General features: G+C 40.5%; 1 protein-coding gene across 13 annotated transcripts in view; it reads right to left on the reverse strand.

Moving 5' to 3' along the window:
* Window positions 1-26,249, reverse strand: part of TNRC6C (trinucleotide repeat containing adaptor 6C) — a 213,534-nt gene that overhangs the window by 46,605 nt on the left and 140,680 nt on the right. For 12 of the 13 annotated variants that reach the window (XM_069872851.1, XM_069872848.1, XM_069872859.1 and 9 more), the window contains one exon: window positions 9,895-10,221. In XM_069872851.1, the coding sequence (XP_069728952.1) occupies window positions 9,895-10,221 (327 nt within the window). Of the gene's footprint in view, window positions 1-7,468; window positions 7,649-9,894; window positions 10,222-26,249 lie in introns of those variants that run through there. The other variant, XM_069872860.1, reaches the window with a different exon arrangement.

Below are 26,249 nucleotides of genomic sequence, written 5' to 3' on the forward strand. Positions count from 1 at the left end.
ATCACACAGAGCCAATGTCTCTTTAAAGGTTTGGCTGCACTCTCAGAATTGCTGCCACTTCACTACTGAAGCACAATCGCTGCTGCTATTCTTGGCTCAAGAACTGTTCCACTAAAGCACTCCTGAAAATAGTTGGTTTCCCTCTGAAGACATTTGTTCTCTGTTTCTTTGTGATAGTCTCTGAATGCTGGATGGGTTTAACCGCATTTTAAAAACAACAGATGAATGAAAATCAAATCTTGTTGGTTTTGTTTCAGTTCAGAAAACTATTTCAAATGCAATTAGAAAATAAGTTTGACAGTCAACTTTGCAATAACTTTAAAGTCAAAGTATTGTTGTGAATTATTACATTCCTTCAGTATCAGCTTTACACAATTGAAATTCCCATTAGTTAAAACTGGAAGAGAAAATAAGATGCATTCTCACCTTGCCTCTATTTTCTTTTTAATATTGTAAACTTCCTGAAATCTACTTCAATTTATGGAGGCAGGTGCTGTTGTAAAGAACACTGTTTCATCATAGAGCCCCAAGGAAGAGTCAGAGCCCACATCAAAATTTGGGAGCAAAGTAAAGCATAGTGGCAAATGAGCAGCTGTTCCCCCCCTTCCACATGCTCTGGCTTACAACAACTTCAGCAGGGCCCAAGTCTGATAAATTTGGAATCCTTATAGATACCTGAGGACAAAAATGGGGTGTTGGGAGGTCAGACAGACCACTCGCCTGATTTGAGACTATTCCGGATACACACTAAGTGACAGTCACCCAACCCAACAAGGACGCCCTCCAGCAACGCACACCACACATTCCCAAGTGCTCGATCTCACTTCTTAAGATAGCTTTCATACTCGCACGTCTTTCCTTATGTCTAACCTTAATCTTCCTTGTTGAAATTTAAGCCCATTATTTCTTATCTGATCCATCACAAGCATACAGAACATATCATTTTCTTCCTTGCGGCAGTCATTTAGGTAGTTCTGCATTTCTAATTCTAGCCTTTCTTTGACTTAGCAGCTCAATTCCTTCACTCTTTGCAAGGCTTGTTTTTCAAGATCTCTACTTATTCTTGGTGTATCCCTCTGCTCTTCTTCAAGCTGGACCTCTTCCTTCTGAAGGCACAATACACTGGACTGGACTCAACATTCAGAGGCCTTCTCACAAGCGCTTCAGGGGAAGCAACACTGTTTATATCCCTCAGTATGTCTGTCCTTTTTCCAAGCGTGACACCAGTAATCTGGTTTACCCTGTGGCCAACTCCAGATTCATTTTTGCAGTGTGGTACTCCTGTAACCATACCTGTGTACAGAACTGCTCGAGCTAAAACAATGAACCTGTCCCTTTCATTTATTTGTTACTCAATTACACAATATTATCACCACTACTCCACGCTGTAATTCTGTCTTCCAGTTGCCTTGCACACTTCACTTTGCCACCATCCAAAAACTCAGTGAAGGCTGTTGTTTATAGCTGGAAGACTCATGCAAATATCAAAGAGTACGAATTTGCGCTCTCACTCATTCATTCTCCTTTCACCAGCGAGGACTGATAGCCACTCTCCGTCTACAGCTTCCGCAGCAGCTACAACACTTCTTAGAAGACTTTCATCTTATACTTCCCACGTATTTACGCCACCACATATCCACCATGAGAAAACCTGCTGCAGCACTGTCAAAGGCCATAGAAAATTGACTTCTAGGACAGGGTTTTCCCTCCCACTTCACAGTGCCTGTTACACTGCTGACAGGGAAAGGCTCTACTTTAGCACCACCTGCTCTCCACAGACCTGTGGCAGCTCTGTACTTCTCTCTTGCAGAGCTCTAAATGCACAGAAATAGCTGCTTTGGTTATTTTCTCTAGTCTCGTTCTAGCCTCAGTTCTAAGCCAGTGATGAGCATTCTCTGAGAAGCTGGTGGCTCATGGCTTGGATGAGTGTATTCTTCGCTGAATAAAACAGGACAGGCTGGATTGACGGGCTGCGGCCAACAGGATGGGGTTCAGCAAAGCCAAGTGCTGGGTCCTGCACTTCGGCCATGACAATCACATAGAATGCTCCAGGCTTGGGGAAGAGTGGCTGGAAAGCTGCCCAGTGGAAAAGGGACCCAGAGGTGTTGGCTAGCAGTGGCCCAGGTAGCCAAGAAGGCCAAGAGCACGCTGGATTGGATCAGCCATGGTGCAGCCAGCTGGAATAGGGAAGGGATCATCCCCTGCACTCAGCACTGGTGACGCCACACCTCGAATCCTGGGTTCGGTTTTGGGCCCCTCACTCCAAGAATGATTTTTGAGGTCCTGGAGCATGTCCAGAAAAGGGAACAGAGCTGGGGAAGGGTCTGGAGAATAAGTCCTGTGAGGAGCAGCTGAGGGAAACACGGCCATTTAGTCTGGAGAAGAGGAGGCTGAGGGGAGACCTCATTGCTCTCTCCAGCTCCCTGAAAGGAGGGTGGAGAGAGGTGGGACATGGTCTCTTCTCTCAGAAAACAAGTGATAGGACAGGAGGAAATGGCCTCAAGGAGAGGTTTAGTCTGGGTATTAGGAAATATTACTTCACGGAAAGGGTTGTCAAGCACTAGCGGAGTAATCTGGTGGAGTCAACAGCCTAGGGGAGGGATTTACAAGCCATGTAAGATGTGGTGCTTATGGACATGGTTTAGTGGTAGAGGTGGCAGTGTTGCATTTATGGCTGAACTGGATGGCCTTAAAGGTCTTTTCCAACCTGAATGACGCTATGATCCTATGACTGGTTTACAGATGAAGGTAAAAGGCATTTAAAGTATTTATGATGTCACCTATAAATAGCTCTCCCTGTGAAACAGTAGTTCAGTTCCACTGGCCTTCCTTTTACTACTAGTGGACCTATGACAGTGTTACCTTCTTTAGTCTTTGGGTTTTTTTTCTAAAAGCTACAAACCTACTTCCCAAACTGTACAAGCTTGGCTTTCTGATAATTTTCACACGACATTAGTCCCTTTCTGCTCATCCTAAGACCAAACTCTTTATTTTCTTGTCATTTTGACCTTAGTTAGTTGCTTTCTACCTTTTACTTCTCTACGAGCAGAGAGAGGTCCTGCTACTCAGTCTCTTCACATGCTTTGTTAGAAAGCTACCATCTGCACATTTTAACAACTTGTCCTACTCTTGTCTCCTGACCCTTTTCCCCCAGACACACAGGCAGTTCAGTACCTGGCCATCATTAGAGCACCGCCATCCACAGCGAAGCTAGAGCTAGGGTGCAGGTCTACTGACTCCAAAGCAAAAGCAGTACCCTTTGAGTCCTGATGTTTTTGCACAGCCTCACTCTTTGAAAGTGAGGACAACAAAACCATAAAGGCATCTCAGTTACTTATCCTTTTATAGATTTCTATTTTTCCTTCTCTGGGTGAAAAATTCTAATCGCTGTCAAATAGATTTGAAGCAGCAGATTTATTTTTCACTCTGCTGCCTGATGTCAGATAACATACACAATACAGAAAAATTCATTCCAAAGATTAGTTTACTAATGAGTTTTTACCGTCATTTTTCATTCATAATGCCTGTATTTGTGCTACACAGCAGTTGCTACCTCTCCATCTATATTCAAAGCGTTGTATGGAATTTTTTAACATTTACACGGGAGACTAAACCCTTTCACGGCCGAGACTCCCTTCTCTCAGACCTTCCCACTGCTGCATTTCAGAAAATGTTCATCTCTCAGGAGTATGTCCAGACAGTACCTACTGGCTAGATCCCATCTCCACGTTAACCGCTCCATTTTTGTCCTTATGAAACTTTTTATTGGCTTCCTTTTGTCTAGACGTGTACCTGGCACTGGTGACCTTTGGTAACAGTGCGTGATCTCCACGGACACGTACCAGACAACAAGCGGTACCAAATGCTAAACAAAGCCTTGAGGGAAAGGCATGAAGGAAGAAATGTAATCGCCACTCATGCAATGCCTGCTGTTACCTGAACATCCCTTTTCGACACTAATTCAATGAGACTATCGGTAAAAAGATTTAATCACAGCAGAATACTGGCAGTATTCATATTTTCTTTAACAAAAAGTAAAATATCAAATTGATTCCACTAGTTGGAAAATTTTTCCATTGTCACATAGCATATAGGGATGAGCTGCACAGTGAATTACTCTGTCGTTCAATGCCAAGTAATGTAAACACTGGAAGCTGTTAGGAGGTTTTGCTGCAGATTAAGCATCATTCGTTTGCTATCTTCAGTTATCTCCCACAGAAGTAGTAGGAATAGCCAATTCTTGTGTTTACAAAGAAACACCACCATGCTAGTTCCATCATTCCAGAACAAGAGCCATGCCACAACAATGAACATCTTCCAGGTACTGAGAGATACACTTTTAAGAGTATTTGCTATAGAAAGTGTGAAATTATATACAAAGAAAGTATGTAAACAAGGTAAATAAATATAGTACCTAATCCTTCATGTCTACTTTACAGTGTTTATTACATACGAAAGACACTGATTAATGGAAGATCCAGAACAGATCAATTTCTAAAGTTTTTGGTCCTTATCTTTCCAGCTAAAAGCAAAATCACCTAATGTTTTGCCAACAAAGATATCCTGCTAGTGGAATTACAGAATTCAAAAAGAGATAAAGTTCAGCAAGTCATTTCCATAGAGACAGTTTTCACACATCCTTTATTTGTTAAAAATCAGCCTGTTTGCCATGCCTCCAGGAAATCAACCTAAACCTTCTTTCAGAGTTCTGAAATGAGACTTTATTCATATGGTACAGACCTGCTTTTACACATACATGCCTTACCTGCAGTCATCACAACGTACAGTGTGCTAAACCGGGCAAAAGTTCAAACATGTTTAGCCTGAAGGTCATTATTACGTCGCTATACCTAATAAAACACAGCTTATCTGTGTTTTCCAGCTATATTGACTGGTTTTAGATGAGATACTACCTCTCCCTAAAACTTTTCTGCAAATTGGACTTCGCAACCATACAAAATAGCTCTGTATAAAAAGGAACTCTAAAGTAACCTGCAGTTAAAGGACTGGATGTTTAAAATTGGTATCGTCAGACAAGATTTTATCAGTAAGCAGGTTTTTTTATCTTGCTTCCTAAAATAAAAAAAATCAACACTAGAGTTAGTACAGACTTATAAGAAGAGTTAACTGGTCACTCAACAGCATTCAGCAACTTCTAACTGCCCACAGAACTTACTCCAACATGCACACTCCATGCTACAAGCACGAATAGACAAGCTGCAGCTAAAGAAATCTTGAAACATGAAATAAAACTTCCAGCTTCATAGAAAAGGAAAGAAAAGTTCAACACAGGATCTGGCATCAGCCCACAAAAGGAAAACAAATCTTTAACTGCTGTCAAATTCTCACTTCCCAGAAAACAACAGATAGAACAAATTAAAAGTGTAACTCTTCAGTTTCCACACTGCTTGCATGTTTTCATTTTGACTATTGCACTAATTACTTCCTTTTATTTCTTTTTATACTTAGGAAATGTGTTACAGATCCATTCCACAAAATACGTGCCAATACAGAACAGAAGGACAGAAGTTTCAGCATGACTCCTGCAGGACATGGTACATTTCTTTTGAGTTGATGAATGTTGGTCTTACATTGCTGAATTGCATAAAAGTGGAAGGCATCATCAAGAAAAAACTTACTTCTTTTGATCTTTGTTCTTATAATCATCAAACACACAATGGTTGCCGAGAGACTCCCATACAAACTTCATAACTTTTAAAGAAACAAAGAAGGAAATATTACTTGCTATTTTTAATCTCCCATGGTGATTTCCAGAAATTACCTTAATTCTTTTAGATCACATGACAAAAGGATTATTCCATTAATGCTTCACCCCTTAATGAAGAAAGTTAACTATTCACAACGTTTATTGGATTCAGTTGACAAAGGGGGAAGGGATGAGATAAAGAGCTCCATCTTTAAGTTAAAATAATAAACTAGGCTAGATATCAGAATTCTGCTCATAAATTCGAGATGCAACTTTCCTTCAGTGTAATCCTGGAGACAATTACAAGGGGTGGGGGCCACGTCAAGAACAAGCTTTGTAGCTCCAGATAAAAGTTCCAGACAAAGAACTATTCTACATAAAATGTCCTAAAGTACTACAGAAAATAGTTTAGTAATAGTTGATAATGAATAGAAGAGGTGTTCAAGGTCAGGCTGGAAGAGGCTTTGAGCAACCTGATCCAGCAGGGGGTTCGAACGGGATGATCTTTAAGGTTCCTTCCAACCCAAACCACTCTACAATTCTATGAAAGACTGCTTTCAAGGGATAAGATTTCTAAGATATATGATGCAATTTGAAATGTTTTAATTTCTTCTATTAACAGTTTGTCTGGTTAATGTTTTATAGATTACCTTACAGGAGAAACAAAAAGGCACTGCTCTCATCCACCTCACTGCTATTTCCAGATGATAAACCTGACAAAGAATATATTAGTGGTCATTAATTCCCACTTTCTTTACATTGGCAGAACATCCTTTGTAATTCATGACATTGCAGCTGGAGTTCTGATAAGTGTTTTGGATAGGCCAAGGCAGTAGATAACAGAGACTGCTGATAAGAGAATAAAGAGATAACACAGTGTGATTTTTACAGTGAAGAGGCTGGCAATGACTCTAACAGCCTTCCTTGTATTCAGGCAGTTATTAATAGGGCCTGGAAAGAATGTGGTTCCATAATTTCATGTTAACTATGAGGGAATATGACTCTATAAAAAGAAAAGCTACAGACATGAATTTACACTAAGCATCTTCTGGATACAAGATGCTGGTGTACAATGATCTCTCTGATCAATACCAGGTCATTCGTGGTCAAGCGAAAGTTCCTGCTGTTCACTGTGAGTATAAAAAAAGCCACATACAGAGACTCACTTGAACAGTATCCACAGAGGTCCAACAAGCCCTGGTTAGGCAATCAGGTTACCAGAGAGCGAGAGTGCCCCATGCACCGATGTCTTACTGACTGCCTCTAGACTCTGAGGGTATCTAATAATGTTCATGAAATGATAACTCTTCTACAACGCAGATACTATTCAGAGAGGCAGAATTCCTGTTCATGTGTGGCTCAGGTACCTACACTGATTCTTTTGAACAGCTTCGATCCTTATGTTCTTTCACCTCCCCAGAGAAATTCTACTTGTGAAGACTTTTAGTAAATGAAATAGCCAGGGAATCAGAGACAGACATTTAGATGATAAGAGGCAGAAGGTAAAAAAATTCCATCTGACAACATATTGCTCAGTCAGAATCCCCATGTTTAAAGTTCTTTATTTTCAAATTCACAAAAATACGACCAAGTTTTAATTAAGTTCCCTGGAAAATTCATAATTTAAGAGGCTAGAGGTTTTCAGGATATAGAAATCCACATTTTTTTCTAAGGCTAACAGTTATTATTCAAGTCTAACAACTGAGATGAAAAGGTTTTACCCTTCCCTGGCTGCTGCTCTTCTTTGCTCTTTATCCTTACCAAGATGAGGATAAAGCCAGTACGAGACCAAATAAGACTGTCCATATATGTATTTCATGGCTACAACGGTCTGTAAGAAGCGAGCCATGCTCTGTTCCTCTCTTGGTCTCACAAAGCAGCCAGACGCTTGGCTGTCATGGTTATCAACCCAGCTAGATTCCTGTTTTTTCCCTCATAACTGTCTGCAGTCAGTAACTGAACTGATGCTCCACCTGCTGGAAAGAGAAATAAATAAGCTCTAGTGTTCAGGAAGTTCTTACTACAAGGAAGATGCAACCATTTCAGTCTCAAAACACAACCTCTTGCTGCCAGTACATGAAAAAAGTAGCCAAGCATTTAGCTTGTCTAAGATTCTCTTCCCTATTCCAAGAACCGTGCACACATTTTCAGGTGCCTCTGAAACCTTTTGTCTTAACTTGACATAGTAAACAACAGCCTGACAATTTTGACAGTGCAGTAATTGCTTTCAAGTAATACTTTCGCTATGAATTTTATATGGGTTAACTTCTTTTGTGCAATATGGAACGAATTTTGTGCAATATGGAATGGAAAAGCTGCTGCTCTCTTCTCCCGTTTGTACTAGCTGTTACTGTATTCTGATTTTTTTGCAACAGTGACAGAAAAGTAGTAGAAATGTAAAAAAAGCAAACTAATTCAACAGAGTGAAACATCTGCTGATAGGTGCAAGGCTACAGAACTACAGAAACAGGTGCTTATTTTATACATTAAGTTAAAATAGGGATCAGGAAAAGAAGTCTAAAACCTCAAGGTAGAAACATCTGGTGAAATCAAAGTCAGGCAGCTAGTACTACACTCTTACAAACTGAATTCTTTTATGGATTATGTTATGATTTACAGTGGACTTTGTTTCATGATTTACAGTATGTTTCTTAAACATCAAAGATGTTTGAGATACATCTATAATGACGCTTGGAAGAAGTTTCATACTGACCCTCAGCCAGCCTGAGCCACTGGTCAATCTGTTTCTACCATATAAATAATTAACAATTTCTGAAAATAAAATAAACATCTAAAAATTACATATACACATATTCATACACACATATATATATATCTCTAACACAGATCATTAGTCTGTTAAACATCTCCACATCAAAAAGAAGCCACAAACGTCAGCCACCATCCCTGCTGAACTGTGGTTTGCAAAGATGATGAGAATGCTACTCTAACTGGTGGGAACACATTGCTTTCCATCTCACTAAAGCCAAATACTTGAGAATACAGAAGTGGAACCTCTTCGCCTCCCTAAAAATCCCAACATTTTAAGCAAATAAATAACTGGTTTGTTTTGCTTTTTCAGATTTGTGTTTCTAGGGAGTAGTTCAGTAATATTTTCAAAGGCATCTCGATAACCATAAAAGCTGTAATTTCTGAAAGAGATTATTTTCTTATCTAACTAAAACTTCTAAGAACACCACCAAATAATTTTCTCTGCTGGAGTTCAGTATCACAGCAGCAAGAATAGTAAAAATAGTGAAAGATTCACTGCACCCAAAGGGAAAAACTGCAGACAGTTCAGATCCAAATTTTTTTATAGCTGGCGGCATTGAAGAGTGATAACAAGCAACACTTGAAATCATATAGAAATTACCAACATTCAAGATAATAAAAACCCCCTTGTGACTTCGTCCAGATACTTTTGCTAAGCCACAGATAACTCTACTCCCTGCTTTGCCTAACTCGACACACTTACATAGCAGTGATGAAAGAGGTGATGGGTACCAATTAGTGACTAAGCTCATCTCCACTGTAAAACTCACAGGATCTCTAGCACAGAAGGGCAAATAAGAAGAGAAATGTTTCTTATTTTTCATTATCAGCTTAGGGAAAGAAAGAGGTAGCCAGGTTACTTACTCCTCAGCATGCTTTCCAATAGCCAAAAGGTCAGTGTGTCTACCCACAAAGGATGGTATGAAGTGGCAGAAAGGCCTAAGATACCAAACTACTTTCCCCAAAATATTAGTTTCCTAATGTGAAAACAAAAATTGACAGCACAAGCAAGTAAAGGTGTAATACAACACAAACCAAGCCCCTGGGTTTGATTTGCATAGAGTTCCATGCAAAGCTGTCTTTAAAGAGCATTAAAATTGCCAGAAGGATAGCCAAAAACTTGGAAATACCCAATCTAACAAGGCTTCTCTAAGCAGAGTTGCTAAAGAAATATTTGAGTGTCCTGAAGATCATATCTATTGTAACTATCACAGAATCAAGACAACTGGAAAAAGATCCCACATGTCTGAGCGTTTAAAAAAAACAAAAGAAAACTTTCTAGAGCTGCATCCTAAAAATGTCATAACACGTTCTGTAAGAAAAGAAGCAACAGCATATGCAACACCAGTGCTAACAGCGGAGGACCGAGCTACACAAAGAACGAGGCAGTAACCCATCGGGGTTTCCATCCTTACCTGTTTGGGTCTTACTGGGATGATGCTGTCCCCCTGCTCCTTGCTGCGGAGGAGGACTCGCCCCTCCTTGTCCGGTACCTTGTGCTGGGCTGGCGCCGGTCAGAGTCCCAGCGGGCAGTGGCTGACCCCGCTTTAGGAGCTGCTTCTGTTCTTGCTGGCGGAAGCGTGGAGGCACCTCTCGAGGCAGGTAACGGGACGCGGCTGGCTGCTGCCCATTAGCAGGCGCACGCTTGCCATTGCTGCTGTTGGGAATAGTGCTGGTGGAAGTACTGGTACCGGTACCGGCAGGTTGGGGCTGGCTTAAACTGGTCTTAATAGGTTCTGGCACTGCATTAAAAACAAACAAAGCCAAAAATTGCCTTAGTGTCAGAAACATTGTGGCGTTTTTTTTCTGTAACTGAGTGAATAGACAATCTTTTTCAGTCTCCCAAACAGCAGTTGGCAAAACACAGACTGTAAAATATGTAAAATACATTCTAACTAAAACAGTGTTACACCCAGAACTTGGGGCTAGTTTCCCATGTATGGAGCCTCCTGAAACATTTTATACAACAATTTTGATATGCACATCTAAAAAAATCTGATTTTGTACAGCTGTAAAATTTGTGCACCAGAATACAACTAACAAAGGCTTCACACCCAGTGGCCCACGAGAGCTACACATCTGTTAGGGGTAGAACCCTTCTTCCTGCTACCCAGGCTGTATCACAAGTCAGCTGCACTACAAATACCCAGTACCCACTGCAGGAGAGCATAAGAAGACAACTGAACAGTTCGTATGTACACAGACAAGTTCACACCACTACCACATGGCTCTGACATGTACAAATGCATGTGCCTAGGGATGTGTCTGGGTGTTGACACTGAATATGATTTAGGAAAGCACACCACTTCAGAAGAAAAACACTGATTTACTATCAATTCTAATGGAGCAAGTGAAAAACTTCTTAGAAGTTTTCACTGCCAGCACTTCTAAGACATCTTGGATTGTTGTCAAAACAGGATGTCTAAGAACACTTACCCTAAACCAGTAAATAAAAGCCCAATAAATAAAAGGGCAGCTAGAAATAACCACTGCTATGCCCAAAGAAGTTTCTCATGTGTAGCAAGAAGCACTCAACTTCAGCTGCAAAATGGAATGCATTGTATAAAGCATGAATTTTAATCAATGTTAGCACTACTTTTAACAGTAAAAAGGTTTTGCCTTTCAAAGAAAGGATTAATTGTCCAGCATCTGCAGAACACATCTGTTACAGGTAGCAAACCAGCCCTCCAGAGCACACAAGGTCACAAAGAGCACCTCCACTTATCTGCTCTCTGATTAATACATGTACTGACCAGTTTATAGGATTGGCTGAAAACATCAAGTTGTCACCAAAGTTGCCATCACAGAGAAAAAGATTTATATGGTTATTTGTACATCAGTATTTCTACTGAAGTAACACCAGCTTTTCTCAAATCCTGCATGTATCCCTCCAGCTCATCACAAACATATGCAGTAAGTGCAAAATTGCATCTCGTGTCATAATGTATAAACTATAACCCCAGTACTCAGCCTCTCTCTAGGCTCCGACACACACAAAGAACTGATCGACTTCCACAACAGAAGCAGTGAACAGGCATCAAGGCAGTGTCAAGGGCGGGTTCAAAGCCAGCAGGAACTTGGACAAGCAAAAAAAGTGCCAGGCTTGACAGTAACCTTCAGCACTTTGCTTCTCCAAGGCTTTTATTTTGGAAGACTAAACAATTCCACCTATGCTTATTTCTATAACAAAAAAAGAACAACTTTGAATGTAAAACAATTTCAAAATATCGGTAACATGTGAAAAGCAGAGAATAAAACTTGCCCTTTCTGTAGATCTATCACCAGCCTTGGAAACAAACAGTTCATCCTAATTCTGACAATTAAAAACATAGCTAAAAATGCCACAAAATGCAAAATAAATCATTTCAAATATCAAATTTGCATATTCAACACATACGTGAAAACTGTTTTGCTTCCATAATATAAATAAATCTGTCACCCACACGATACAAAGTATAACTTGGTTTTAATGGGTCCGTTTTCAACTCCTGTTGACTTTACCTGGTCTTCACAAACCTTGCAGTATAGCCTACGAATTAAGCTGATCCTCACTGAGCAGCAGTCCCTCTGGAGATGAATGTCTCTCCAGCCGACCTACCACGGGGGCACGCACAGCTTCTGTGGGTCACCACCACCTCCTGTCTGGCAGGTACCAGACCTGCACAGAAAATAGGCTCAGGCTCCCACCACTTGTCACCCTGGCTTTAGGAAGCCTACACCACCTTAGACTTGCGTGTGCACAGATCTAAGTGCCTGCTGCCCAAATCTGAAATTGTATCAAAAGCCAAGTCCTACTTAGTTTGACTTTCTTTGACAAATGGAAAAGACAACTAAAATATCACTTTTTACATTTCTGAACAAAACGTGTATTTCCATTTAATTTGTGAGATGGAGAGCAGAAACGGGAAAATTAGAGATCTTGGGGAATTATTATTACTATTACTACTGCTAACATTACAGAGATGTAAGCATTTACAAACCTGACCTGCGAAGTACTCTCAGTACTTCTGCAAAGGATGAAGCCGGATGCGATTTGCCTGTGGCCACACAATTCAGTAAGACCAGACGGTCTGATCACCAAAAATAAATCATATCCGCCAGCAAGTTTCTCCTGCTGGGCTAAGGGAATGACCCCACAAATCCCCACACCAGGCGCTCGGAGGAGAAGGGGCAGGCAGGCGACACAGCCGGCAGGGTGAGTTTTGCTCTCACATTGCCACCTCAGCTCTGCCCATCATGCACTGACATGCTCCAGGGTCCTGGCCAGCTGGGAAAAAAGCCTGGAAGGGAATGGCATGGCAAAAGGAGAAACTAGAGCCTTCTTTTATTTGCTTATTTCTTTTAAGCTGAGAAATTGTTTTTCTGTGCAATTATGAAGTGTACAAGGGAATGAGAACCACTGACTGGCACAATGCCCGCAGAGTCAATGCTTGTCTGGCCCTGCGATTTTCCTAGGGAGTATTAATTACTTGGAAGCATATTTTGGACAGCAAGGCAAACTGCTTTTTAAAAAGCATTATATTCTCAGTACTGTGTGCATATATAAAATGCACTTGATACTTCTAAATAGGTGCATATATATACAAAAATCCCATCACTAACAACACAGGACAACACTTTCTGCTTTAATGCAAACTAACAGAGCTGTTTCTTCACAGAGGTGTGGCCAGAGAAACCCAATTTCAGAGTCAAAAACAATGTTTCCCTCTACATATCTGAATCATTGTTGAGAAAAAGAACAAAGAAAAACAAAATATCAAACGCACTGTACTTTCCAATAGAAATACCTGCATATTATTATTACTCGTTTTTCTCTAATCAACACAGCACAGCGTTTCTTATTTTGTACATCAAAATCTCTTTGACCAGTTAAATGAAAGCTCTTGCAAGAATATTGTGTTTACAGATCAGGGTAGGTGGGTTCCAAACCCCCAATGGCAGGGGGTTGGAACTGGAACCCAAACCATTCTAAGAAAATAACCATTTAATTACTCCATTGACAGGAAATAAAGCAAAAGCGAACAACAACACAGGCATGGACTGATTCCCAAATTCCAGCTTCAGATCAGGCTAGAATTTAGCTTTCAAATGTACACTTTGAAAACAGCAATAATACCTGGAGAACATACACTACAAAGACAGTATGACTGTATTCTTCAAGAAAACTCAGCACCTATTTATGAAAGTCACCTTCAGCAACGTTTGATAAGCACTGTGAGAAACACTGGCCTTTCAAAGTGTCCACATTAGATTTCCTAACTATGAACTGCCACACAATATTTGCTCTAAGGGTGCCTTTAAACATCATTTAGCCACCCCCCTTCCTCCGATGGGTGCATTTTGAGATGCTGGCTCTCCCTTGCAGAACACACAAGGGACAAGACAGACGATTTCAGCAACTGGCAGACTAAAAAAGCAAACCAGGCAGCACCTTTGCACGCACCGCGGTGGTGCCTGTGGTCAGCAGGGGCTGCCTCCAATGCTGATGCTCTGCACGCTGTACATTTAATCAGCCCCAAGGGCCAACCTGCCAGTCTACAGAGAGCCCCTGCCGACCCCCGAAGGAGCAGCCTGTCCACCCTTCCACCCCAAAGAAACACCCTGTCACGGGTTACGGCATGTGGGCAGCTGCTCAAAACCAGGAACTGAAATGAAGCCTTTATGGCTAAATTTGCTTTAATATTTTCAATAATATTTTTAGCATATGGGGGAAAGGATTTAATACGAAGTGATTTTCACTACTGGCACATGATTAAAGAGCTAAAGCAAAAACATTTAAGTAGAAAGCCTCTTGCAAAAATACAATTAAAGGCATAAAATAAAAGCCTTCGGATTGCCTGCTCTTAAGATGTTTGTGATGGGTATCTGCTTATTCTACATCCTGAGAGCTGTACATACGCTAAACAATGAGCTTGCTTGTAATAATTATCAGTACCTAATGGTATCTAAACTTCTTAATCCAATTTCACCCAAACAAATCCAATAATTACTCCAGATGCTTCTTGATGATTAAAATCTCGGGAATCCCAATTGCATAAAAAAGTGTTACGAGCAATTGTAGGTGGATTTTATTAATATAATGAATAGGATCAGCCTAACAGATTTCAATTACAACAATAGCTTTTAAGTACATTTCTATGACATAAGGAAAGAACATGCATAAATGAAAGAAACTGGTTAAGCCACATAATACTGATTTATGGTAGCTTTTTCCTTTCATTCACCTCATTAACATTTCTCGATATTTCAGAATCCCCCACTCCAGCTCTATAAAACTTGCATTTCTAAAGCCTTTGAGGACCAGACATTCCAGAAGACAAACAGTTAAACCCAGAAACGCATTCTTGGCCGCTACTGTGACAGGATTTATTTACAGCTTCTATTAAACACAGCAGCTCCATTACAAAGTGCTGGATGTGAGAAGAATTTTTGATTATACAATGCCAATGCCTCACTGCGCTAAACATATCATGCCAGTGTATTATTTTTTTTCCTTCAGCAATTCGTTCAGGTCATTGTTTGATGGGTTTATGAATTCATTACAGGAAACAGATGGATCCCATAATTCAGAGCTATTCTCCCAGCCAATCATATGGGCAATTTTTTTCCTCATCTTGCTCCCCCCTCCAAATCAACCTTAATGAAGCCACTTCCTCCATGTCCAATTCCCTGCACAGACACACAGTAGCGACAACTGGTGCTTATTAAAGCAGCCTCCAAACACTAAAAGCTTTCAAAATACAGCTGAACAGGAGCACACTCCTACACAGCCATCCTTATGAAGTCAGAGAGACGTGAACTTACCCAAGTCGGGCGAAGAGAACTAAAAAATACAGGATTGCAGTGGGCAAAAAGAGATGTCCTCATTAGTAAGAAATCCATTTTTAAACGCTGAAGAAACTCTTTCTTTAAGAAAAGATTGCTGCCCCCCCAATCTACTTTCAAAGGAAGAATTTTCATTTAGCAAATTACCTCCTTTGTCTACTAAGCACTGGCATTTTTTATCCACAGTGACATCTACTGGCAAAAGTAAAGGTATTTCAGTAAACTACTGCATAAACCCCTACTTCCTAATGTTTCTGTACAAAAGTGGGTATTTCTGTCTGGACTTTCCCTTCTCCAAGCACACTAACTTCTGGAAAACAAACCTGCAGAAAAGTGACAGTCTAAAGCTAATCAAAATCCCAAAATTAGTTTTCAATAGTAATGGCTTTTAAAATGTAACCAGAAGCTACAGTTTGACATCAAAGGCCACACTCGGGGTTAAAAGCACAAGTATGTTTTATCACAGCCTTATAACCTTAATATTATTTTAAGGGACATTTTGATTTTGCACTAATTCCTGAATATATAATTTCTTAATTTTCCAAGAACAAATAAAGTCTTTTCCTGGTTTAACTACTTCCTTCCTCCATTTGACCTCCTAACTGACCACAGCGCATCTTCTGCTTCCTCTTCCAGATGTTTCCTCTCCACTTCCTTCCCTTGACTTTTGCAAGGTTTCCTGCCTCCTTCCCAAGTCTTCCAACACTCCACTTCTACAGTTTCTCACCATAACCACCCCCCTCTACAGACACCTCTCACTGCTACCAACTGAGAAATTCTGTATCAAAGAAAAGAGACTAGAAATCTTTTGGGGAAAATTAACTGGAATTACCAGGAAAAAATAAACAAATTACAGCTTCATAAAACATGGAATAATGGAGGCATTTAAATATCTGCCTTAATAAATTTTAAACAGATACTGCCTCAGTTATTGATGGAAACACATGCAACATCCAGACAATGTACAGGCCTCCTATCTTTCTGCAAGAATTAGGAGGCCACGGAAACAAAACCTCTCCAGATCACCAGTACAAAAGTTTGTGACGTGCTATCTTTTTGTCCCTGGTGCCTTCTCAAGTAATTCCACATTCTACCCACATATTTCCCTATACCCACACTCGCACTGTTTACTGTTACATTTTTTTCTTATCTCTGCATCCTAGAGTCCTGAGAGCATACACGTTTCAACCTTGTCTTAATAAACCCATCACTGTCCCCACTTGCTTTAACTCTGCCCCTCTCCACTGCACCTCTCAGCCCAACCAGTCTCTGTAAACTGAGCTGTGAGAACTTCTGAGGTTTCTAACAGCATTTTCTTGACTAGAACTTGTTGTCTTAATACATGCACTTTATCAGAAATGCTTGATATTTGTGCCTTCCTTGAACCTGTCCCTTGTTAGCTCTTAAAATCGGTTCTCATCTCCTTCTGTTTTTCTTCCTAATTCACTTAATTACAGGCATTGCTTTCTCAACTGTGGGCTTTATGCAAGCATCTGAAATAGAGAAACATTCAGGACTTTATCTGCTGTTTACCTCTCTCTATTTTGACTCTAGAGGAGTATATACACAAGACTAGCTGACTCCTAACTGACATTCACTTGCTCCTCCCTCTGCTCAGACTCAGTCATCTGCTTCAGTTCAACCAAATTCTACCTGCTTTCTCTCATTTTCTACCCACACTCCACCATCCAGAGCACTCTCTATACATCTTAATTTCGTGATGGTTTCTGACAGAAAATTCTTACTTGATATTGTCATAAGCAAACTGAGAAAATGTACACTGAATGTAAAATTGGTTGAAATATTCTCTGGGAGAATCAATGGTTTGCTGTCAAAACAGAAGAATGTTTCAGAATAGATTCCATGGGGACTTGATCCAAGCCTACGCTGTTCAATATTTTCGTTAACTACTGGATGATGGACTAGAGAATATCCTTATTAAATCTCCAAATGACACTAAACTAAGGAGAAAGACGATGGGGGTGATCAGATTGCGGCATGACAGGATCAGAACTCAGCAACGATAAACTGGAGAAGCGGTGTAAAAAAAGCGATGGCAATTCCATCAGGAAAACACCATTACGCAGGAAGAATTAAATGCACAGCAGCAAACAATTTGCCCCACAGCAGTTCTGAGGAAAGAGATGCCATGTTTTAGCAGATCACAAACAAAAGTGAAGCAAACAGATCAGCCTTTTGTAAAAAGACAAATGTTATAACAGAATAAATAAGTAGATATGAGGCTCCACATAACCCTTCTACTTCAGTTTGCCACTCTAGAGCCTTCCCTAAGGCACTGCCCGCACCCATGATGGGCCATCTCCCCAAGAAAGAGCTGGACCACTTGAGAAGAGCACAAAGGAAACAGGAATCTAGAAACATGAACTACAGAGAGCAGACAGAAGACAAAGAAGCAGTCGAGTCTAAAGACACTGAGTATACAAAGCAATTTAAAAAAAAAAAAGGAAAGGAAGAGGAGGAAATAATTTGCTCCACCCCACAGTGAATAAGACAAGGCTTGCTGGGTTTAAATAGCAGCCAAGGAGACTGAGATTTACATTTCTAACAATAAGGATGATTAAGCATTATCTGCAGATATGATACAGGTTTGGTGATCTTGTCTCAAGGCAAAAAGGATGGAATAGGTGACTGCTCGAGAACCTTTCCAGCATTATTTTCTACAATCCTACACATAAAATGGAGCTCCAAATCCAGTTTACTCAGTCCTCCCACTTCTCTAACCCATGACAAATCATTTCTCTCACAGGCCAACTCTGTATTCACAAATTCAACTTTTCCCTTAAGAACTGGAGAATCTCCTAATAAAAGCACAGATCTCCGTGTATTTCAGAGACTAGATTTTGTGTCACTTTCTTGAACAGCACTTACATGCTTTTCTTTCCGATCTGTCAGCAAAGATGTTGCCAAATACTTGTTTTGAGAGAAAGGGAGAAAACCTTCTTTGTGTGATTCAACGTGTATTTTTAAGTTTTCTTCAGTCTCGCTCTACATTACTCAGATCGGTTTCACATACAGCAGTCTGGTGAAGAATACTTAAAACTGCTTCTAATATTTTCTTCGTTGCTCTCCTCCATGTTAGCACTGATTATAATTTCAATTTTGAATTCACAATGAATTAGCTGTGTCATTAAAAATGGCACAGCTAATTAGGTTGATAGGTTGTCATCAACAATAGATTGATTATCCAAAGCAGATATGATGCTCTTTCACTGCTAGTCAAACTCACTCATATTTATTGAAGGCTCTGAGGGCACACTCAGGGGTTTACCATGGCCTAACTGATGAACAGAAATGGAACCATGTACATCAGGCCTCTAAACTTTAAAGTCCAAGCTACAAACAAAGATTCTAGGTAATGGAACAGTTAAATTATCATAGCTACTTTCAAGATATAGCACTTAATCTGTTTTCTTTCAAGCAACAGTTCTCCGAGTTACAAGTGATGTGAAGCTGTATCTATGAATGCCTGTAACTCAAATACCAAAATTAATCAAGTACATTGCTCCACACACATAGCTGTCCAAATACGCATCCACTCTAAAGCAGGAACAAATAAACAATTAAATATATCTTGCTAGAAGTTGATCTCTAGACCACATTTCTCCTGAAGCCTCTGACATTTCAGCACAGTCCTATTTCATCTAACCTGTCATCATTCATTTAACTCTGAATTTGGACTCCTATATAAACTCAATTCCTACCTCCAGAACAGGACACAGTGACACTAGAAAACCAACTTGCGTATTAAAAAAGGAAAATAATGAAGCTATTAGACATTTTTAGTCACTCGTGTTTATAACATCAAGAAATCATAGCATTAAGACTTCTCTGAAAAGGACAGAGGGAGATAAGAGTAATTGCTGAGATGAATTAGCTTATGCAAGAAGCTACTCCTCTACACCAAAGTGAGGAGGTATCTTTGAACAAAGACAGGGATTGCTCAGTCAGCAGTCAGAAACAGTGGCACAGTTTTTTCAAGTTTTCAGTGTAAGACTACCTCTTCACAGTGACAGAATTCATGGCTTGTATTCCTTCCCAGAGTAATGAGTAACATCTAAATCTCACAAACTAATTCTGACAAGACCCACCTGGGAAACACACCCCACGCTGCAGCCCACCAACAGAGGCTCTCACACGCACAATCCCAATATTATGGATTTACCATTTTACACACCAGGACCAAGTCACACGCTGGGCTTGTTACAAAGCTTCCTCCTCCACCTCTGCTCTCACCCTCCAAACCCTTCCCAAGTGTTGCTCCAGGCAATGCAACCCTATCAGTAACTACCCAATGCAAGAGTCAGAGAAGACAGGCAGCAGCTTAGAGTTAAATTACACAATGCTAATGCTATCATCACTGCAGTAATAGTGGGAAATCCAAGCATGTAATAACAGATTAAATAACTTCATACGGAGCCACTGAAGAAGTCTGGCCAGAACCAGGAATTGAATCCTTCAATTTTAAGCTGACTCTGTGCATTTAATCTCAGTAGATTTTTTTTTTCTTAGACACAGCTTTCAAATGTAAAGGATTTTTTTTTTTTTTCAAATGAAGTTACCAATGGTGCTAAGTCATCACATTGGTCACATTCTTTTTTCAACAGGCCACTTCCAGGCACAGACTGAACAGTAAATATTCTTTACAGCAGAAATCCACTCACTGATAAAATATTTACACAAAGAGATAAATATGAAATCTCACAGTAATTAGTATGTTTTTAATAATTAATGAAAAATTAGGATAATCTCAGTGTTGATTGGTTTACTGTATACAAGAACCAAAATTTCATTTGCACCTTGAATAAAGATGCGCCTATAGGTTATAGTGCACATGAACAAGCCTTGAGACTTGTTTAAAAACAATACAGACAGCTTGACAATCGGATAGATCACCATTTTACAGGTTAACATGTGCTTTTTTATTTAATTAATCAGAGGCAAAAATCCTATATTAAACAAACCTGTGCCTTAGAAGTGATTAATGCCTTTCCTGTATCAAACAACTGCTGTTAGAATCAGCCCTATTGCAGCAGAGTCCGTTCAGAGTCGAGAGGGCCCAGCTCACCCCACACAGCTGCTGAGGTTTGAGGAAATGCTGAAGGCAGCTCTTCAGTTGGGGCTTGATGAGAAGAATCATAGCATAAATGCTTCCAGTTTCAAACGCTTAAGGAGTTGGGTACCGTAAAAAGATACCTCAAAGATCCATTTCCATCTTGGATTGCCTCTGCAGAAATCTACTCAGCTGCAGTACGTAGCACATCGGTTACAGAACCATAGAATCATTAAGGTTGGAAAAGACCTCTAAGCTCATCCAGTCCAACTGTCAGCCCAACACCACTGTGCCTACTAAATCATGTCCCGAAGTGCCACACCTACGTGCTTTTTGAATGCCTCCAGGGTTGGAGACTCCACCACTTCCCTGAGCAGCCTCTTCCAATGCTTCACCACTCATCCAGAACACGTGTGCTGCACCCGTGGGCTGTGCTTGCAAGGCAGATGGCTCCTGGAGTTTCAGGGTGTCCCAGACACAGTCAGTGCTACCAGCCCAACCCAGATGACCGGCAATACCAAGCATTCACACTTTGTCAGCTACAACCTCTTTTCCCACTTCGAAATTGGAGTGGGTAAGAAGTTAAGGACTCTGGCTATTTTTTCTGGAATGGCTGGAAATTGCCAGTGTTTATTTATGGATCAATACCTTAACACGAGTATAGTGAGATCAATGCGTCCAGGACACACCAGGCCTACAGGGTTTGCAGGCCACCTGGCACATGTGCCTAAAATCAATACCCCAAAGGATGCCAGAGGTTCCCAGAGCACGTGTACACAACTTGTATCATGCTTGTGTCAAACCTCCACTGGGTCTAACACAGCCCAGACACATCAGATTAACTCAACGTGCACAAAGATTTTTGTTCCGGAAACCAGAAACAGTTTCTCCAACTATTTCATTTATATTGGGGTGGCGGAGGAAGGATGTGAGGGGAGCAGGTTGCATTTACCTCCTTTTAGACATTTCTGTGGAAGCATGGTGTTGACTGCTTGCAGATTACATGTCTGCTGGTGAGATATTAAGTATAATTTTTACTGACACTGGCTGTGCTGCTGAATTCATGGGACCATGCATACATGTCAAATTGACTGAAGCCTCTGTAAACACAACGGCTTGGCTCTACCGTCCTGTACATTTATGTTACCAAATGAATATTTTATATGCAGTACTAAAATAGCAACAATTTTGTGGGCAACTAGTAAAGGGCTTCTGTAATTTTGGCATAATCCTTCCAGTTCACATTCTATCTCATGAGACAGTAAGTTTATACTACAGTCCTAAAGATAGTGATAGCGTGGATATATCCGAGCTATCATTTCAAATCAGTCAGCGTGAATAACTGAAGTAGTGCCAACAGAGTCCAGCATGGACCAGCCTCCCCTTCGCCCCGGCATGTGGATACGTACACTGCGAGACTCAGGCAGCATCACCCAGAGAAACTGTGTATACAACAAAGTCAGAGAAAGCTAAACCTCAAGTGTCTTGGCCTTCAATTTCAAAGTCTCAATCCTTACTGAGCTAACTGAAGATGTGTTCATTTATATTTGACAAAGCTACTTTGAGAAACAATGCTTTGAGGGAGTAGGTTCTTAGAAACATGCAAAAAACACAGGGACATCGACACCATGTTAGGAGACTGCACCTATAATATTTCAGATTTTATATCTAGAAAAATGTTTTGGGATCTACATCCTATTTTGGATGCAGTTCTTGTACTGGAAAGACAAACAGCCCTATGTAAATATCACCCTTTTGCCTTCAGAAATGAGAAGCTGAAAAAAAAGTGAAGATTAAAAATGATCCCTTACTCAGATAAGCCAAATTAAAGTCATGCTCTAGAGAAAAAGCAAACAAACAAATGACTGCTTAAGTCTGCATACTGATCTAGAAGGGAAAAAAAATACACTGAGCTGAAAATTTGTATTTCAGTTCTTTTGATACTTCCCCTTAAATCTAAACATGACATTTAATATGCAGATAAGTGTTTTTCTGAATGAGTTTCCCAAAGGCAGCCTCTTCACTGGCAGTTTTTTATTTTGAACTAAAGGTTCATCTACCTGAAAGCAAAGCCTGGGGAATCTGAAACAAACTATTCATTTCAGATTCATCAGACTCTGAAACAAACTCCTCATTAATTCAGCTTAAGCTGAGCAGATTTTTTATGTCTCCAGTGCCTTCATGCATTAATGCCACATACGAAAAAACAGGATTTAAATTATTCAGAAACATGAAGAAAGCAGTTCCAGCAGTTTCCAGACCTCCTCCTTTTCAGATCCTGCAGGAAGATTTCCTAAATAAAAGCAAACTAAGATCTGACTGGTATTCTGCAATCATTTCACTGCAGCTAAGATGAAGCCAAAAAAAAAAAAAAACCAAACCAACTTGGTTCAATGTATTGAACACAGCCTGGGAGAACACTCCTTTGTGAGAAGGGCACAGCCACAGCAGGTCCATTAATGACCCAGCGTTCCTCGGGAAGCTCTTCCCTTCTCCTTGCAATGCAGCCTTGGCTTTGCTGAAGATCGAAGCCACCAAGTTCACCGAAAAGCCCAGGCCCAGAGAAAAGCCGGGAGCAGAGAGGATCCATACGTTGGTGCTGGCAGCCCAGTAGCAGCGGTGCCACTTGGTGAACAGGGCGGGTGTTTGTGTTTGAGATGACGGCTCTGGGTGATCGGGCTGTCACCATAGCAACTTCCACTGAGAACTCGCAATGCGCCCAAACGAACTCTGAGCTAAATTAACTTATTGCATGTCACCAGTGAGAAATGACTGTTCAGAGGTAATTTTCAGTACTAATATGTAATAGAGTTAACTCTCTAAATTGAATTAAATTAATTAAATGCCACTCCCAGTAAATCAGATTCTATTACATGAATGTTAAAAGAAATTAAAGATGTTTTAATAAAGATTACTAATAATAACTTAATATTATTACTCCATTTTAATTCAAGAATTCTGCTCAGTTTGTTTTAGACACGTCTTCCCCTTAGTCAGAAGGAATACCTAATTACTCCACATACATCACACACGTGTAGTCCATACAGAAATGTTTAAACATATCCAAGAGTAACACCACCAGCATTTTAAGAACTGTTGACCTGTGAATACAGCTTGGGTCAGTAAGTGACACCATAAGATTTTTCTTCCCACACACACTTAAACTTTGGGTAAATCCAAACACCTTCAGTGACTCTGTTCAGTTTTCAAAGAGATTTACTTCTGCTTTTTGCAGGGAAAAAAGTTTTTTTGCAGTTAAGTCCAAGTGCAAAGAAAGAGGAAGAGGCCAAGCCTGTCTAGGCAGGCTACAAAATCAATAGCTCTTCAAGGGCTTTAACAGTATATTATTATGGTTTGAATTTTTTAAGTAGTTTCTTGCATTTTAGAGTAGGACAGTCGGCTAGGACACAAATTCAAGATGCCCTCAGCTCCCCGTGTAAATAAAGGGCAAGTTATAATTGCCAACTGATGGTACTAATTCTGTCTTGATGACTCTGATTTTATCTTTGACTTTTATTGAAGACGCAACCAAAATACTTCAGGCACAAACGGGTCCTACCTAATATTAATTATCCTCCAGGATCACAACGCCCCCCCACCACTTTGCTTTTCTTGGGTTGCTGCAGGAAGGCAGCTGATAACAGCAGGGGGAGCACAGGGTATGGACAGATCCACCACGGGCACCACTGACCACAAGGCAGCAGCCCAAGCACAAGGTGCAGTTCCAGCTCTGTTCGACACCCACAGGGAAGTCAATACTTCCAATAAATGAATATGGTAAAGGTGAAGAACAGAGCCATGGATTCTTCCTGGGAAGGAAGAGTCAAACAACTGAGGCAGCTGAAGAACACCTCCCATTTGATTTCCCATGGTGACTATGGGACAAGACTAGAAATAACTGTATTTCAAAAAAAAAAAAAATTAAAACATTACTCTTGGAAGATGGCAGCCAGCAAGAGATGAATTATGATGGAGCCTATGACAGATGTAGCATCGAATATGTAATTTTCTTCCCATTTCACTCTGGAGACTTTCTCTTGTTGAGGAGAGACTCTCTACTTGTATGCCAGAGCAAACAGAAGGGAAGGGCCTCCCTCACATGTACATCAGAAAAGAATTGAAAATGCAGGACAACCTACCACCCCTAGCACAGCCGGGAAGCTTTCTCATCATTTGTCAATCAGGCCTAAACAACTGCAGAGGGAACTGTTGGGAATTTAAAGCAAATAATACATTTCAATGTATGCTTCAGAGGACTACCTGCAGAGAGGAAATGGTTAGCGATCAAAAAAGGAGACAGGGAGAGTTGGAAGAAGAAACTCCACATTAGCAATTCAAGATCCTTATGAAATAGAGGAGAGGGCATCTGAAATCTAGGAACTTCTTAAAGCAAGCTGATAACTGAACGAGAAGAATGGGCAGCAGTGCTGCTATGAAATGGCTGTACAATGGAGTGAGCCTGAAAGGCATAAAAAATAAGCCTTAGATTTTACTCCTAAGGAGCAATAGTAAGGTTACAGTTACACAGCTTAACTCAAAGGTTACACAATAATTGTCCACTTACAGATACTGTGTTTAAAAAATAATTCTGGACTAACCGGAAGGACTTCCAAAGAAGAAAACCATTAATTATTGTTTGAAAACCAGCTTGAAAACACTAGTATGATAAACAATGAGCTGTAAGTAAAAGAAGAGGATACACAAAAAGGGCCCTGCAGAGGAGGAGAAATACCTACTCTCCATATACCGGGAACATCAGCCAAGAATGACAAGGTTCAAGTTATAGGAAAAACTGTCCAGGCTGAGTACGATGACAACTTTCCAATATGAATTGAAATGCCTTTCAAGAACATCTGTTGGCCCCATCTGACCATGGGGCAATGGATAACACAATTCACCCTTCTTGCGTATTCAGTCCTACAATCCCAGAACATCAGTGCAGATCTGAACTTTTAATGAAGCTTAGGATTCGTCAATTCTGGAACTTAGTAATTCATGTGCTTCAAAAAAAAAAAAAGTTCACAAGAGCTTGTCTGGCATCAAAAAGGCAAAAGGTCCAGCTCTGTCTGAAGACTGCTGAAAAATATCCCAGCAGAAGCAGCCAAATTGGAAGTTATGCCAGAAACATTAACAGCATTGTGAAAACGGAGTAAGGATCTTCAGGAAACTATGATAACACAAAGGAGAACTACTTCTGTTAACATGGGAAGAGGCAATTAAGAGCTTGAATCATGCCTTAAGTTCAGCTGTTTCCCTCGGGCAAACAGTAATAACAGTTGCTGACAGGCTCAGGGCAGCTGAGGAGTGTCCAAAGCACTTGGTGTTCCTATTAAACTCAGGCCCCACAACACTGCTTAGTAGGAGCCACAGCTGTCACGCCGCAAAGCTAGAGCGGGATGCTTACAAAGAGAAGCACCTTCTCTCACAAAAATCAAGGACCTACAATCAACCTCATGAGTCACCACCCCTTAGGATGCTAACGCACACTACGCTGCATAAACCAGTTCAGGAATAACCAGAATTATCAGATGCATGATGCAAACCTGACCAGAATGCTTAGAGCATTTACCAGAGTGTGAGCTGGTCAAAGAAACTTCTTCCACAGTCCTGTAGGATTTGTAAAGCTATCAACTTTAATAACTCGGGAAAAGCAATCAAATAATGTAGCAAAACACAGGGAAGTCAGGAGGCAGCCTAGGTTCCTGAGAGTAGAGGAATGTCAACACCAGATAGACAACGGGAGATCACCAACTCCCTCAGATCAAAGGTTTCCCCCACAACATAAGAAAGTCAAAACACATTTTCACTTTCTTTGTTTTCCCAAGATAAACCTCTTCAGCATTTGCAGAGTAACTACCCCAAGACTGTGCGCCA

The sequence above is a fragment of the Phaenicophaeus curvirostris genome, chromosome 19, assembly GCF_032191515.1.
Source record: "Phaenicophaeus curvirostris isolate KB17595 chromosome 19, BPBGC_Pcur_1.0, whole genome shotgun sequence".
Lineage (NCBI taxonomy): Eukaryota > Metazoa > Chordata > Aves > Cuculiformes > Cuculidae > Phaenicophaeus > Phaenicophaeus curvirostris.